General features: G+C 39.8%; 1 protein-coding gene across 14 annotated transcripts in view; it reads right to left on the reverse strand.

Annotated features, from left to right (window-relative positions):
• The window catches only part of HELZ (helicase with zinc finger), a 142,027-nt gene that overhangs the window by 15,947 nt on the left and 110,457 nt on the right, over positions 1-15,623 (reverse strand). For all 14 annotated transcript variants that reach the window (XM_061145052.1, XM_061145056.1, XM_061145043.1 and 11 more), the window contains 4 exons: positions 8,331-8,410; positions 5,753-6,302; positions 5,121-5,361; positions 3,815-4,331 (listed from right to left, as the gene is read on the reverse strand). In XM_061145052.1, the coding sequence (XP_061001035.1) occupies positions 3,815-4,331; positions 5,121-5,361; positions 5,753-6,302; positions 8,331-8,410 (1,388 nt within the window). The remainder of the gene's footprint in view (positions 1-3,814; positions 4,332-5,120; positions 5,362-5,752; positions 6,303-8,330; positions 8,411-15,623) is intronic.

Here is a 15,623-nt window from a genome sequence, read left to right on the forward strand (position 1 = left end):
CAAGGTTGCTAAGACCATAAACTGGAGAAAGAACAGTCTTTCCAACAAATGGTGCAAATAAAACTCAATGACCACATGCAAAATAATGAATTAAGACACCTACCTCACAAAATGCACAAAAATTATTTCAGAATGGATCAGAGAATTAAACGTAAGAACTAAAACTATAAAACTAGGGAAGGTAGATGTAATTCTCTGTGACCTTGGCCTATGCAATAGTTTCTTAGACAAGACACCAGAGGCATGATGAACAAAGAAAAAACAGACAAACTGGACCTTATCTAAATTAAAGCCTTTGCTGCATCAAAGGATACTCTCAAGAGGGTGAAAAGACAGTCCACAAAATGGGAGAAAATATTGCAAATTATATGTGATAAGAACCTATATCTAAGATATACACAAAAACTCTATGGCTCCACAACACAAAGACAATTGTTTTTCAAAGCAAAGGATCTGAATAGACATTTCTCCAAAGAAGATGTATGAATGGCCAATACGCATATTAGAAGATGCTCAGCATCATTAGTTGTTAGGGAAATGCAAATCAAAATGAAATACTATTTCACACCCACTAGGATGGCTATAATTTTTTTTAAAAAAGGACAAATTAGAATATAAATGATGCAAGACACTGTGGAAAACAGTTTGGCTGCCTCTCAAAAACAGTTACCATATGACCCAAGAATTTCAGGTACAAGAGAACTGAAAATATACTTTCACAAAAAATTTGTTCATGAATGCACATAGACACATTATTCATAATGGCAAAAGAAAAAAAAGAAACAACCCAAATGTCCATCAAATGATGAACATATAAACAAATGGCAGTATATCCATACAACAGAATATCACTCAGCCATGAAAAATTATGAGGTATTGATACACGCTACAAAGTGGATGAGCTTCAAAAGCATGATACTAAATGAAAGAAGACACGAAAGACCACATGAATGATTCCATTTATACCAAAAGTCTCTACAGGGACAGAAAACAGATTATTAGTTGTTGGGGACTAGAGGCAGGGAGGGCTGGGGAGTAACTGCTCAATGGTGATGGTGTTTCTCTGAGGGTGGCAAAAATGTTCTAACATTAGACAGTGGTGGTTGCTGCATGATATTGTGCATATATGAAAATCCATTAAATTTTACTCTAAAATGGACACTTTCAAATGGATAAAATAGTGAATTGCAACAAATTACCTCCAAAACAGACAAATAAGATATATAGAAATGTCCCTATGAAACTTAACTTTTTAATCAGCATCTATAGCAGAATATTTGCAAAATATGAATTATTTCTAAAGCCTTTAGAAATCACTAAGGAACCACCAAAATGAAGTCAAAAAAATATTTTTCACATCTCAAAATTCTAAATGTTCACCCTGTTTTAAGACATTTGGGATTGATAATGATCACACAAACTTTACACATTCTTATTTCTAATAGCTGAGCTTCAAAGGAATAGCTAGACAACATTTTTATCCAAACAGTATCATTTTTGAAGTTTTATAATCTAGAATTACTATGATCTTTAATCAGTGAAGGTCCATAAAGATGCTCTTTGGCAACACCAATATATTTTAAGAAAAATTCCATTTACTTTAAAATGCTTAGTTTAGCATTGCCAATTCTACGTTAAGCACTGTACTTTCTGACCTCTGGGAATCAGACGTTAACTGCCCCAGGCTAAGAAGGCAGGGATGGGTGAGAGGAGAAACCACGGCTGGCTGAGAAAGCGAGCACTGGTCACGGACTCTAATGAACAAACTTGTAATCAACAAAAATAAAGTAAGTGAAAAGATGAGACACTAAAATCCATTTCCCCAGATTAGACAGGACAAAGCTTCTTAAGTGAATAGCCTCCTCAAGTCAGTTCGATGTTAAATGCTCTAAAGCAGTTACAATAAAAGGCTCTGACAGGCTTCATGTTTTAACACTGACCCTTCTACAAGGTCTGAAATAGCACAGTAACAGGGGAGAAATGAAAATAAATTCCAAGAACATGCAGGTAAATCAATGAAATTAGAACACTCCCTCATCTCACATAAAAAATATACTCGATAGTTTAAAGACCTAAATATAAGACATGACAACAAAAAGCTTCTAGAAGAGAACACAGCCAACATTTATGGACGTAACGCACGGCAGTATTTTCTTACGTCAGTCTCTCATGGCAAAAGAAACAGAAGCAAAAATAAACACAGGGGACCTAACCAAACTTAAAAGCTTTTGCATAGCAAAGGAAACCATCAACAAAATGAAAAGACAACCTAAGGAATGGAAAAAAATATTTGTAAATGACCTCACCATCAAAGGGTTAATTTCCAAAGTACACAAATAACTCATACAACTCAAGGTCAAGAAAGCAAACAACCCAATCAAAAAATGGGCAGGAGACCTAACAGACATTTCTCCAAAGACATACAGATGGCCAAAAAGCACATGAAGAGATGCTCAACATCGCTAATTATTAGAGAAATACAAATTAAAACCACAATAAGGTACCACCTCACACTGGTCAGACTGGCTATCATTAAAATGTCTACAAATAATGAAAGCTAAACAGGGTGTGGAGAAAAGGGCACCCCCCTGCACTGTCTGTGGGAAGCAAGTGGCGCCGCCGCCGCCGCCGTGGGAAACGGCGTGGAGGCTCCGTAACAGCTAAAACCAGAGCCACCACGCGACTTGGCAATTTCACTCCCGGGCACACATCTGGAAAAGACAAAAATTCTAACTTGAAAAGATACATGTGCCCCACTGTTCATAGCAGCACTGTTTAGAATAGCCAAGACATGGAAAACAAACTCAGTGTCTATCGACAGATGAATGGATAAAGAAAATGTGTGTGTATATATATGCATGGGCTTTCCTGACGGCGCAGATAGTAAAGAATCTGCCCACAATGCAGAAGACCCAGATTCGATTCCTGGGTTGGGAAGATCCCCTGGAGAAGGAAATGGCAAAACACTCCAGTACTCTTACCTGGGAAATCCCATGGACAGAGGCGCCTGGTGGGCGTCTGTGGGGTCATAAAGTGTCGGACATGACTGAGCAACTAACACACACACACACACACACACACACACACACACAGTGGAATATATTTATATGTATGTGTGTGTGTGTGTGTGTGTGTGTGTGTGTGTATGTATGTGTGTGTGTGTGTATAAAACAGAATACTACTCAGCTACAAAAAAAATGAATTTTGCCATTTGCAGCAACATGGATGGGCCTGGAGATTATCACACCAAGTGAAGTCAAAGTATTATATGATACCATTTATATGCAGAATCTGTAAAATAACACAAATGAATCTATATACAAAACAGAAAGAGGCACACAGACATAGAAAACTCATGGCTATTAACTTATGGCTATCAAAAGTGGGGGAAGGGGGTAAACTGGGAGTACGGGATGAACTAATACAAACTGCTGTAAATTAAACAGATAGGCAACACAGATTTGCTGTGTGACACAGGGGATAGTGTTCAGTATCTCATAATAACCCACAGTGGGAAACAGAGTAATAAATATACATGTATACATATAACTAAACCGCTTTGCTGTACAGCTGAAACTAACACAATATTGTAAAGCAGCTATGCTTCAATAAAAAAACAGAGCTTTAAAATGAAGCTGAAAAACAAGTTGCAAGAAAAGATTGTCTTTACTTAAGATCATCTTTTCAGTTGCAAGAATTTAAGACTATTAAATTCAATAAGATCTGTCCACTAACATTATCAAACCAATAAATATTGATTTTTTTCACAATCAACTGATGGTTGAAAGGAGAAATGGAGAAGACAGAAACGTACCTCTTCTAAGCTGGGGAGCGAAGAGGACGACACTGTCCGGGAGGACAGCGGGTGGAGCGGCTCCTGACCGACAGCCGGCGGGTGGCTCTGCATTTGCACAAAAGGGGTCTGCGGGGGCCTGTGCGGCAGTGGAGGTAGGCCGTAGGGAAAGCCCGGCCCCATCAGGTGGTTCTGCTGTAAGTTAGCGAAAGTCCACGCTCCATCAGGGGCCAGGTACTTCAGAGGAGGAGGGGTGAGGTGCTCCGACGGCAACGAGAAAGGAGAGCTGAACATCGGGGGCGGCAGGCGCTGTGGGAACGCAGGGCTGTTGGCCGCCTCAAGGTCTCTGCTGCTGTCAGTGAAGTTCGGAAAGTGGGTGCTGTGGTCTGCGCCGGACGGGGGCGAGGGGGCTGCTGGTGGGCTCCTAGTCTGAATTTGTCTATACTGCAAAAGTCTTGATTGAGGTGGTGGCATTTCAGCTAGTTCCCGTGTTTCACTTTGCTCACGATTAGACAGTTCTCTGAGTAAGTCTTGAAACCTATGTAAGGATGATGAAATATGAGGAGTGCTTAGTCAACTACATGTGTAATTTTTACAAACAAAAGCATAATAACTAGAACTAGCATTAATTCATCTCAAAAGCAAGCATTAATGCTCACAGATGTTGAACTGAAGACACTAACTATACCCAAGTATCTGACTTCTTTCTTCCCCTTTTGGATTTAAAAGCAACTGTCCTTGTCTTTCCATGCCTTTGGTAGCTGGTAGTTACAGAAGGTCACCGTAACAGTGGATCTTACTCAGAAGGGATTGGGAAATGCTTCACTGCAGTCAAATGACGCACCATAAAAACAAATTTAGAATGAGCACTGAAGACTCAAACATCTGACTTAAAAGAGGGTAGAATTTTGTGCAAAAAATATATTGGTAGTAAATGTATAATTTTTAACTTTTAACCTCTAATTTAATTCTGTTCTCTTTGCATTCTTTGCATTATGACTGAATACGGAAAAAACACCCATAGTGATGGTACATGTCTCTTTCACAAGAGACTGCAAAGCTAGAGGCCACATAAATGCACGGTCCACAGCAGACCTTCCACACCTAGGTTTTCACAAAAGTTACTTCTAAAAAGATGTTCTACATTTTAGAGTCAATCGACAGAACTGTGTAGCAGTTGCCTAGAAGGCTGGCATCCAGTTTCTTTGGGGCAGTGTTCCAGTATGAGGCTAACAGGACAACATTCAAGAAAGAAAAGAGTACGGAGGCCACATCTCAGGGGCCCTGTTCAGTCTGCTGAAACGAGTGTGAGGCAGTTGTTTCTGACCGTGAGTCAGTCGTTTCTGCTTCATCTTCGGCACTGCTGGGGAGCTTCCAGTCTGCTCTCACTGGGGGCTGATGCAATCCAACGGGCGGCTGGGGAAGGTGCTGGAGGTGCGGGTGAGGGTGGTGATGGTGCGGGTACGGGAGGCTGCCCTGACTGAGATAGGCGTGGTGCTCGCTCCACTGCTGTAGCCGCACATGCTGCTGCCTCAGGGTTTCCAGAGCTACACTCCCATGCATACGATCTGTAATCACATTTGTAACAAGTTTAAGTTATCAGCGTTTAGGGTTTCAAGTTAATGTCTTCAAGAATTTTTACAATCAGATATTCTCCACAAAGACACGGCTACCGTATGAGTTTGGAGAGAGCAGGACTTCTAATTTCCCAGTAACTAAATCACGGTTATGATGGGGATTCCTCCTCACCTACAGCATGACGTAACCTGACACCAACTGTACGCTTAGTTCTATATAGCATTTGGAACTAGATTCTGATTATTACACTAAGTTTTTTTTTTGGCCAGCGTTATGTGAAGAAATGAATCAATCCTGATTCAAATGAATACTGTATAGCACACGTCACTCAAGTAAACACTCCCAGACGCTGTCCCGTCCTGCAGCGACAGGAGAACTCACCCAAAGCCTCCCCCATCGGCAGGCCCGGGGGGCTCTCGTCCGGGAAGCTGTTCAGAGGTGAAGGCAGGATGGGGCCGGGCTGCGTGAGGGCCCGCAGGGGACTGTGGCCCTCCTGCAGCACGGGGGGAGGCTGCTGCTCGGGAACCACAGCCTCCGCGGGCGGGGACTGTGGTCGGTGGGGAACCGTGTTACTGAAGAAAGCACTGCTGGGGCCGGCCGGGTAGGCAGGGGAGAGCTGAGGCGGCGGCAGGCCCAGCTGAGGGGCCACCTGACTGGGCTGGGCTGGCACGGGGCTCGGCTGTTCAGGCAAGTTAGTCTGCTGCTGATTCAGCAAGGCGTGCTGCTGCGGAATTGGGAAGGGTGGTCTCGGGAGCTGGGGAAGGGGATGAAAATGACGACCGGGGATGGCGTACTGTGCATGGGGGGCAGGGAGAGGAAGGTTTATGTGTCTTGGGGTGAGATTATCTTTGCGATGAAATTTGGGATTGGGATAAACAATGCCAGGACGTGATTCAGGACTTCTGTTCTGCGGGTTTGATTCCAAATCAATCTAAAAAAAAAAAAAAGGAGAAATATTTTTTAGCTGCAGAAGATCTAAGTCCTGTGGCTTCCCACCTTTCCTCCCCTCAGCAATTCTAAAGGATATGATCCACTCTTATCAGTAGGAGCAAGAGCATTGCGTGCCTAGTAAATCACTTTCTGACAATCAAGTAAAAGAATATTCTTTAAATCAGGAAACATGAAGCAGAAAAAACAGCATATTAAATCTGAGTCATAAGGAGAGATACTACTATTTTAATAGCATATCCATTTAAAAAACATTATTATTATTTTTTTTTTTACATTTCCTTCCTTGGAAAGATAACCAATTATTTCCTTCTGATAAAAATCACTGAAATGTGTTCTTTCTTTCTGATTTTATTGCTTTTATACATCTCTTCCCTCAAACATATCTACATTAAAAAACTTGTCTCGACTTAAATAACTTTGAAGTGAACAAAAAAATAAGTACTATATCATCTTCGAATAATCTGTTTGGCTGTCAATTTTTGCCATCCTTCCTTCAACAAACACTTCTGAGGGCGTATCAAGGACACTGTGCCTGATGTGAGAGATTAAAGGCACAATAAGACTGCATCTGTACCATCAAGACTGCAGAGCGAGGGCGGGCAGAGCCTGGCCCCCAGGCCATTTCCAGTCCACTGTATTTTTGTCCACGAAGTTTTACTGGAACACAGCCACACTCATTCATTTACATGCTGTGTCTCTTTTCTCACAACGATGGCAGAGGTGAGCAGTTGCAACAGAAGCCATATGGCCCACAAAGTCTGAGAATTTACTATCTTACGGAAAGTTTTCTAAAATCTGGCTCAGAGTCCAGTAGAGGACATCACACGTAAACGTAAAATTAGAGGTGTTTTAAGAGGGTGTGACACGAGATCCCACAGCCTGAGAAAATCAAGGGTGACTTCACAGAGATGATGACACTTGGGCTGAATCTTTACAAGAGGTTGGAGTTTTGCAGTGAGGGAAAGACATACTAGAAAAAGGTAGCAGCTTACACACCGAGAGAGGAGAGCAGACGAAAAGCACGGTGGCTACTAGGGGATGAGAAGTTTTGTGTACACAGAGCTACAACTAGGCTTGCATGCTAATTTCCTCCTCCTTGACATCAAATAAAACTTCAACAGCCCAATTACACAAGACCCTGAATGATTCAATACTGAATATAAACATTTTCCTTTTAATCTCAAAAATTGTGGTAAGCTACTGAAGGTTTTTAAGCTACAGCATGCTGTCTTCCTTCCGAAACACAAGAAGGGAAGTGACTCGAAGAGGACAGATTAGTTTTCACAGAAACTCCCTCTGAGGCTGGTGATGAAGAAGTAAGGGTGTCTGAGGACAAAAAGTGTCAAGTCCAAAGTTGTCAGCTAGCAGGGTGGAATCCTGAGTGTTTAATCTCTAAGGCGAGGTCATCCTCTGATCATGAGAATAATGGCGGAAGGTACCCAGTCATCCAAAGAGCCGCTGAGTAAACGGGCAAAGGGAGCCTGGTACACAGAGGAAACACAGGCAGGTGCCCCACGGGTGCCCTGAGGCCAGAAAACATGGGTCTCCAGTAACACTAATCCAACCAACGATTTGATTTTTGCCTAACTGGCTCATGAGTACAGACGCAGATGAACAAATGGGTTAAGAGTTAAGGATGGGTACAGCAGGCGTGATGAGAGAGGGCTTGAGAATGTGAAGTCTTCCTTCTTCACTGTAACAGCTCTTCCCAATCTGAGATAATGTTTAATGACACAACTATAGCTGTGTCTTCACTTACTACTTTATCATAAGAAGTCTCTAAATTTGAGCCTATCACTGAATAACATAATTTGAGAAAGTACTTTGAAAAATAAAATAATGTAGCAAAGAAACAGCAGAGGGAGAGAGTGCAATGTGCCCACTAGATCCTCATCAAACAACAAAACGTAAAAGGGGAGATAATTTTCTATAAAACACCAGAATTCTAAGATGATCAATTAAACTAAATCCATGAGAACAATGCATTCACTAAAGGTAAATAACCTACCTGCTTTGCTTCTGTAGGTTTTTTCTCTGGTGTTCGAATCTTATTAATTTCAGGTCCAGGATTATTTGTATCACTTTTACCTAAGGAAATATTTTAAAGTTATTATACACTGTCTCCAGTAGATGTCACAAATTCCAATGACTATTCAATATTAGACAAAAAGTAGGATATTTTAAACATTTTTTCACCCATTATTGATTATTACTACTTTGGTTTTGTTCTTAAAATTTTGTAGTTGCAATTTCTCTGCAAGAAAGAAAACTGATAAATGAAGCAAATTTCTTTGACAAGACAAAAACTCAGTAAGGGATAACCTTAAAACAGCAAATAATCTGAAAGATAACTGCCCATTCTCCAGGAGTTTACAGTCTCATTTTTGTAGACTAGACAAAAAAAAAAGGCCTTGGTGTTCCTGGCTATGTATGGCTTAATATTTTGGCCACTTACAAATGCAATTAAGGAAAAATCCAAATAATCTGTCAATTTTATTTAGTAAAGGAATCTAAGATCCCCTGGAGGAAGGCATGCCAACCCACTCCAGTATTCTTGCTTGGAGAATCCCATGCAGAGAGGAGCCTGGCAGGGTACAGTCCATGCGGTCGCAAAGAGTTGGAAATGACTGAAACAACTCAGCACACACGCACACAAAGGAATCTAAACTAAATAAAGATATTCTGAAAAGAATGCAGTTATATTTTCAAAAGTACTAGATATCAAACTAAATATAAGTGGATGATAAATAATAAAGGAAGCAGTATTAAGGTTAAAAAATCACAATTATAACAGACAAATAATGCTAGTTCATGCATGTGAAAGACTTTTAATCTATAAGAACTAACTACTGGATATTCTAAATCTCTTCAAAGAATCCTTAATTTGAGTTCTTCCTTGAAAACAATCTTTTAAGAATGCCACTGGGACTCTGTGCCAAAACAGCCTTACCACTAAACCTCAGAAACGAAAACTACAACGCCCAAGATGAAAAATACAGTTAGCAGAGTAGACACTGCAGAAGAAAAACAGTGAACCTGAAGGCATTAGCAGCAGAAACAATGCTTGATGAAACACAAAAAGAAAAAAAGAATTTTTTTTAAAAATGAAAAGGGCATGCACGAACTGTGGGAAAATTTTAGTTCAGTTCAGTCACTCAGTCATGTCCGACTCTTTGCAACCCCATGAACCTCAGCACACCAGGCCTCCCTGTCCATCACCAACTCCCGGAGTTTACCCAAACTCATGTCCATCAGTCAGTGATGCCATCCAACCATCTCATCCTCTGTCGTCCCCTTCTCCTCCTGCCCTCAATCTTTCCCAGCATCAGGGTCTTTTCAAATGAGTCAGCTCTTTGCATCAGGTGGCCAAAGTATTGGAGTTTCAGCTTCAACATCAGTTCTTCAAGAAGCCTAATAAATCTATGCCCCGACCAGTAATGCTGAAGAAGCTGAGGTTGAATGGTTCTATGAAGACCTATAAGACCTTCTAGAACTAAAACCCAAAAAAAAGATGTCCTTTTCATTATAGGTGACTGGAATGCAAAAGTAGGAAGTCAAGAAATACCTGGAATAACAGGCAAATTGGCCTTGGAGTACAGAATGAAGCAGGGCAAAGATTAACAGAGTTTTGCTAAGAGAACACAACGGTCATAGCAAATACACTCTTCCAACAAACACAAGAGAAGACTCCACACGTGGACATCACCAGATGGTCAATACCGAAATCAGATTGATTGTATTCTTTGCAGTCAAAGATGGAGAAGCTTTATACAGTCAGCAAAATCAAGACCGGGAGCTGACTGTGGCTCAGATCATGAACTCCTTACTGCCAAATTCAGGCTTAAATTGAAGAAAGTAGGGAAAACCACTAGACCATTCCAAATCAAATCCCTTATGATTAGTACAGTGGAAGTGACGAACAGATTCAAGGGATTAGATCTGACAGAGTGCTTGAAGAACTATGGATGGAAGTTCATGATATTGTACAGGGGGCAGGGATCAAGACCATCCCCAGGAAAAAGAAATGCAAAAAGGCAAAATGGTTGTCTGAGGAGGCCTTAGAAATAGCTATGAAAAGAAGAGATGTGAAAGGCAAAGGAGAAAAGGAAAGACATACCCATTTGAATGCAGAGTTTCAAAGAATAGCAAGGAGAGATAAAAAGGCCTTCCTCAGCGATCAATGCAAAGAAATGGAGGAAAACAATAGAATGGGAAAGACTAGAGACCTCTTCAAGAAAATCAGGGATACCAAGGGAACATTCACGCAAAGATGGGCTCAATAAAGGACAGAAATGGTATGGACCTAACAGAAGATATTAAGATGAGGTGGTAAGAATACACAGAAGAACTATACAAAAAAACCCAGATAATCACAATGCTGTGATCACTCACCTAGAGCCAGACATCCTGGAATGCGAAGTCAAGTGGGCCTTAGGAAGCATCACTAAGAACAAAGCTAATGCAGGTGATGGAATTCCAGTTGAGCTATTTCAAATCCTGAAAGATGATGCTGTGAAAGTCCTGCACTCAATATGCCAGCAAATTTGGAAAACTCAGCAGTGGTCACTAGACTGGAAAAGGTCAGTTTTCATTCCAATCCCAAAGAAAGGAATTGCCAAAGAATGCTCAAACTACCTCACAATTGCACTCATCTCACACACTAGCAAAGTAATGCTCAAAATTCTCCAAGCCAGGTTTCAACAGTACGTGAACCATGAACTTCCAGATGTTCAAGCTGGTTTTAGAAAAGGCAGACGAACCAGAGATCAAACTGCCAACATCCGTTGGATCATCAAAAAACCAAGAGAGTTCCAGAAAAACATCTACTTCTGCTTTACTGACTATGCCAAAGTCTTTAACTGTGTGGATCACAACAAACTGTAGAAAATTATTTAAGAGATGGGAATACCAGACCACCTGACCTGCCTCCTGAGAAGTGTGTATGCAGGACAAGAAGCAACAGTTAGAACTAGACATGGAACAACAGACTGGTTCCAAATCGGGAAAGGAGTACGTCAAGGCTGTATATTGTCCCCCTGCTTATTTAACTTATATGCGGAGTACATCGTGAGAAATGCTGGGCTGGATGAAGCACAAGTAGGAATCAAGATTGCTGGGAGAAATATCAATAACCTCAGATATGTAGATGACACCACCCTTATGGCAGAAAGTGAAGAGGAACTAAAGAGCCTCTTGATGAAAGTGAAAGAGGAGAGTGAAAAAGTTGGCTTAAAGCTCAACATTCAGAAAACTAAGATCATGGCATCCGGTCCCACCACTTCATGGCAAATAGATGGGGAAACAGTGGAAACAGTAACAGACTTAATTTTGGGGGGCTTCAAAATCACTGCAGATGGTGACTGCAGGCCTGAAATAAAAAGCCACTTACTCCTTGGAAGAAAAGTTATGACCAACCCAGACAGCACATTACTTTGCCAACAAAGGTCCGTCTAAGTCAAGGCTATGGTTTTTTCAGTAGTCATGTATGGATGTGAGAATTGGACTATAAAGAAAGCTGAGGGCTGAAGAATTGATGCTTTTGAACTGTGGTGTTGGAGAAGACTCTTGAGAGTCCCTCGGACAGCAAGGATCTCCAACCAGTCCATCCTAAAGGAGATCAGTCCTGGGTGTTCATTGGAAGGACTGATGTTGAAGCTGAAACTCCAATACTTTGGCCACCTGATGCGAAGAGCTGACTTATTTGAAAAGACCCTGATACTGGGATTGATTGAAGAAGGGAGAAGAAGGGGATGAAAGATGATGAGATGGTTGGATGGCATCACCGACTCAATGGACATGAGTTTGGGTGAATTCTGGGAGTTGGTGATGGACAGGGAGGCCTGGCGTGCTGCAGTCCCTGGGGTCGCAAAGAGTCAGACACGACTGATTGACTGAACTGAACTGAAATGGGTAGCTGAAACTCCAGAAGAGAAAAAGAGGTGAGGCAGAAACAAACTCTAATGAAATAGAAGTCAAAGCTTTCCTTATTTGATGAAAACTGTAAACCCACATATCTAAGAAGCTCAACAAACCCCAAACCCAAGAAGCATGAATAAAACTACTCCAAGGAATATTATCATAATCAAACTACTAAAACTAGTATAAAAAGAAACTCTTAAAAGTAGTTAGAGAAAAAAAGACATGTTATATACAGAAAAACAAAGATAAAGATGACATCAGATTTCTCATTGGAAACAATGTAAGCAAGAAAACTAAAAGATAAAGACTATCAACCAAGATTCTATACCCTGTAAAAAATCTTTCAAAATTGCTAGTGAAATAAAAAATTTTCAGACATATAAATGCTGAAAGAATTCATCACCAACAGGCTCGTAGTACAAGGTGTGTTAAAAGAAGTCCTTCAGGCAGAAGAAAACTTATTCAAATAGAAACATGAATATCAAGACTATCAGAAATACTAACTACATGGAGATACAAAAGGTTATTTGTCTTATTATTTAAAACACTTTAAAAAGATACTTGGCTATTTCAATGAAAATAATAACAATGTTTGGGGCTTATAACATAGGTAACAGTAAAATGCATGGTAACAACACTTAAAGGCCAGAAGAGGAAAAACTGAAATATTGTAATGTTCTTTTGCTATACCTGATACCTGAAGTGATAAAACATAAAATGGAAAGTAAACTGTGGTAAATTAAAGATGAATGCTATTAACCTTAAAGCAAATACTAAAATAATAAAAAGAGCTACAGCTAATAATCCAGCAAAGGAGATAAAATGGAAGCATAAAAAATATGCAACTAATTCAAAAGAAGGCAGAATCAAAGGAAAAAGGGAACGAAACCAGACTGGACAAATTTGAAACAGATAGGAAGATGATAAAATAACTCTATCAATAATCACATCAAGTATAAATGTTCTAGACCTCCCAACTAAATGGCAGAGATTGTCACATTAGATTTTTTGTAAACTAAAAGAAATACAGTTTAAGTATAAAGACAAAACAGACTAAAAATAGAAGTTAAAACAAATACTGTGGTATCACTTGCCAAAAGAAAGGTGAAGTGTCTGCACTGACGTTCAACAAAGTAGAGCACAGAGCAAAGAATATCATCAGAGATAAAGAAGTTCATTCCATAATGAAAAATGAGCTACTTAATCAAGAGTTGTTGTTGTTCAGTCACTAAGCCGTGTCTGACTCTTTGCGACCCCATGAACTGTGGCACGCCAGGCTTTCCTGTCCTTCACTATCTCCCTGAGTTTGCTTAAACTCATGTCCAAGAGTTATAATCCTAAATGTTTATGTACCTAACATCAGAAACTTCAAAAATCATCAAGCAAAAGTCAAAGGAAAAATAGATAAACACCAATGATATTTGGAGAATTCAATATTCCTTTCTCAATATTCATTTTTTAAAAGGTAGACAGAAAATCAGCAAAGACAAAGCAGACTTGAACAGTCCTATCAAGCAACCCGACCTGCGGGCACTGGAGTGCTCCACTCTTATTCAATGTGCATGGAGCATGAGAAAGACAGACCACATCCTGAGCCGTAAAACAAATCTCAATAAGTTCAAAAGGATTCAAGTCATGCAAAGTGTGTTCCCTTATCACAGCTGAATTAAAAGTAGAAAGCAGTAAGAGAAAAATACTTAGAAAATCTCTAATAACTTACCTAAATTCACCTTTGTAAATAATCCATGGGTCTAATTTTAAGAGAAATCAGAAAGTATACTGGACTGAATGAAATAAAAATATAATACTGGGATTCTGTGGGATGCACTACTGGGGAGATACCTATATCAACCTAGGACTTCAACCTTAACAAAATGCGTGCAAGACTTGTAGTTTGAAAAAAAAAAAATTTAAGGTAGAAAGTGAAGACCTTAAAGAAGAGACACTCTGTTCATATATCAGAAAATTAAATATTAAGATGTCAGTTCTCCCCCAAAACTGACCCACAGGTTCAGCACAATTCTAATCAAAATCCCAGCAGGCTTTTTTGTAGAAACTGACAAGCTGATTCTAAAATGTAGGTGAAAATGCAAAGGACATGGAATAGAATCTTCTGAAAAAGAAGAATAAAGTTGGAGGACTCATACTACCCAATTTCACGATTTTCGTAAAGCTACCGTGCTCAAGACAGCATGCTAGGCAAAAATAAGCACACGCACCAGCAGAAGACAACACGGCCTTCACACACGTGGCAAACGATGTTAACAGAGGCACCAGGTGATTTTAACAGAGGAAAGGAGGCTGTTTTCAAAAAATGGTGTTAGCTGTTTACAACAGCCAGGACATGGAAGCAACCTAGATGTCCATCAGCAGATGAATGGATAAGAAAGCTGTGGTACATATACACAATGGAATATTACTCAGTTATTAAAAATAATGCATTTGAATCAGTTCTAATGAGGTGGATGAAGCTGGAGCCTATCATACAGAGTGAAGTAAGTCAGAAAGAAAAACACCAATACAGTATATTAAGGCATATATATGGAATGTAGAAAGATGGTAACAATGACCCTATATACAAGACAGCAAAAGAGACACAGATGTAAAGAACAGACTTTTGGACTCTGTGGGAGAAGGCGAGGGTGGGATGATTTGAGAGAATAGCATTGAAACATGTATATTATCATTTGTGTAACAGATTGCCAGTCCAAGTTCGATGCATGAGACAGGGTGCTCAGGGCTGGTGCATTGGGATGACCCAGAGGGATGGGATGGGGAGGGAGGTGGGAGGGGCGTTCAGGATGGGGAACACATGTACACCCATGGCAGATTCATGTGAATGTATGGCAGAAACCACTATAATATTGTAAAGTAATTAGCCCCCAATTAAAATAAGTTAATTAAAAATAAATAAATAACAAAAATGGTATTAGAACAACTGAGCATACATATATGCAAAAACAAAACAAAATGATCATAAAGAAAATTTTCAATTCTTACCTCATACCATATATAAAAATTAACTCAAAGGAGACCCTAATATAAAAGCTGAAACTATTAAACTTCTAGAAAAAAACACAGAAGGCAAAAAAACTCAAGATACTATGCCAAAAGCATGACACATAGAAGAAAAATAAATAAATAAACTGGACTTCATCAAAAATGAAAACTTCTATTCTTTGAAAGATACTGTTAAGAAAATTAAAAGGCAAGAGACAACCTAGAAGAAAATATTTTCAAAATGCACATCTAATTAAAGATTTTTATCCAGAATGTATAAAGAATTCATAACTTAGTAAGACAAGCCATAAAAAAGTGGACAAAAGATACGAATAGACACTGCATCAAAGATGTATACATAACAAACAAACCCAATGAAAAG

Source organism: Dama dama, chromosome 5 (assembly GCF_033118175.1).
Source record: "Dama dama isolate Ldn47 chromosome 5, ASM3311817v1, whole genome shotgun sequence".
NCBI classification, from domain to species: Eukaryota; Metazoa; Chordata; class Mammalia; order Artiodactyla; family Cervidae; genus Dama; species Dama dama.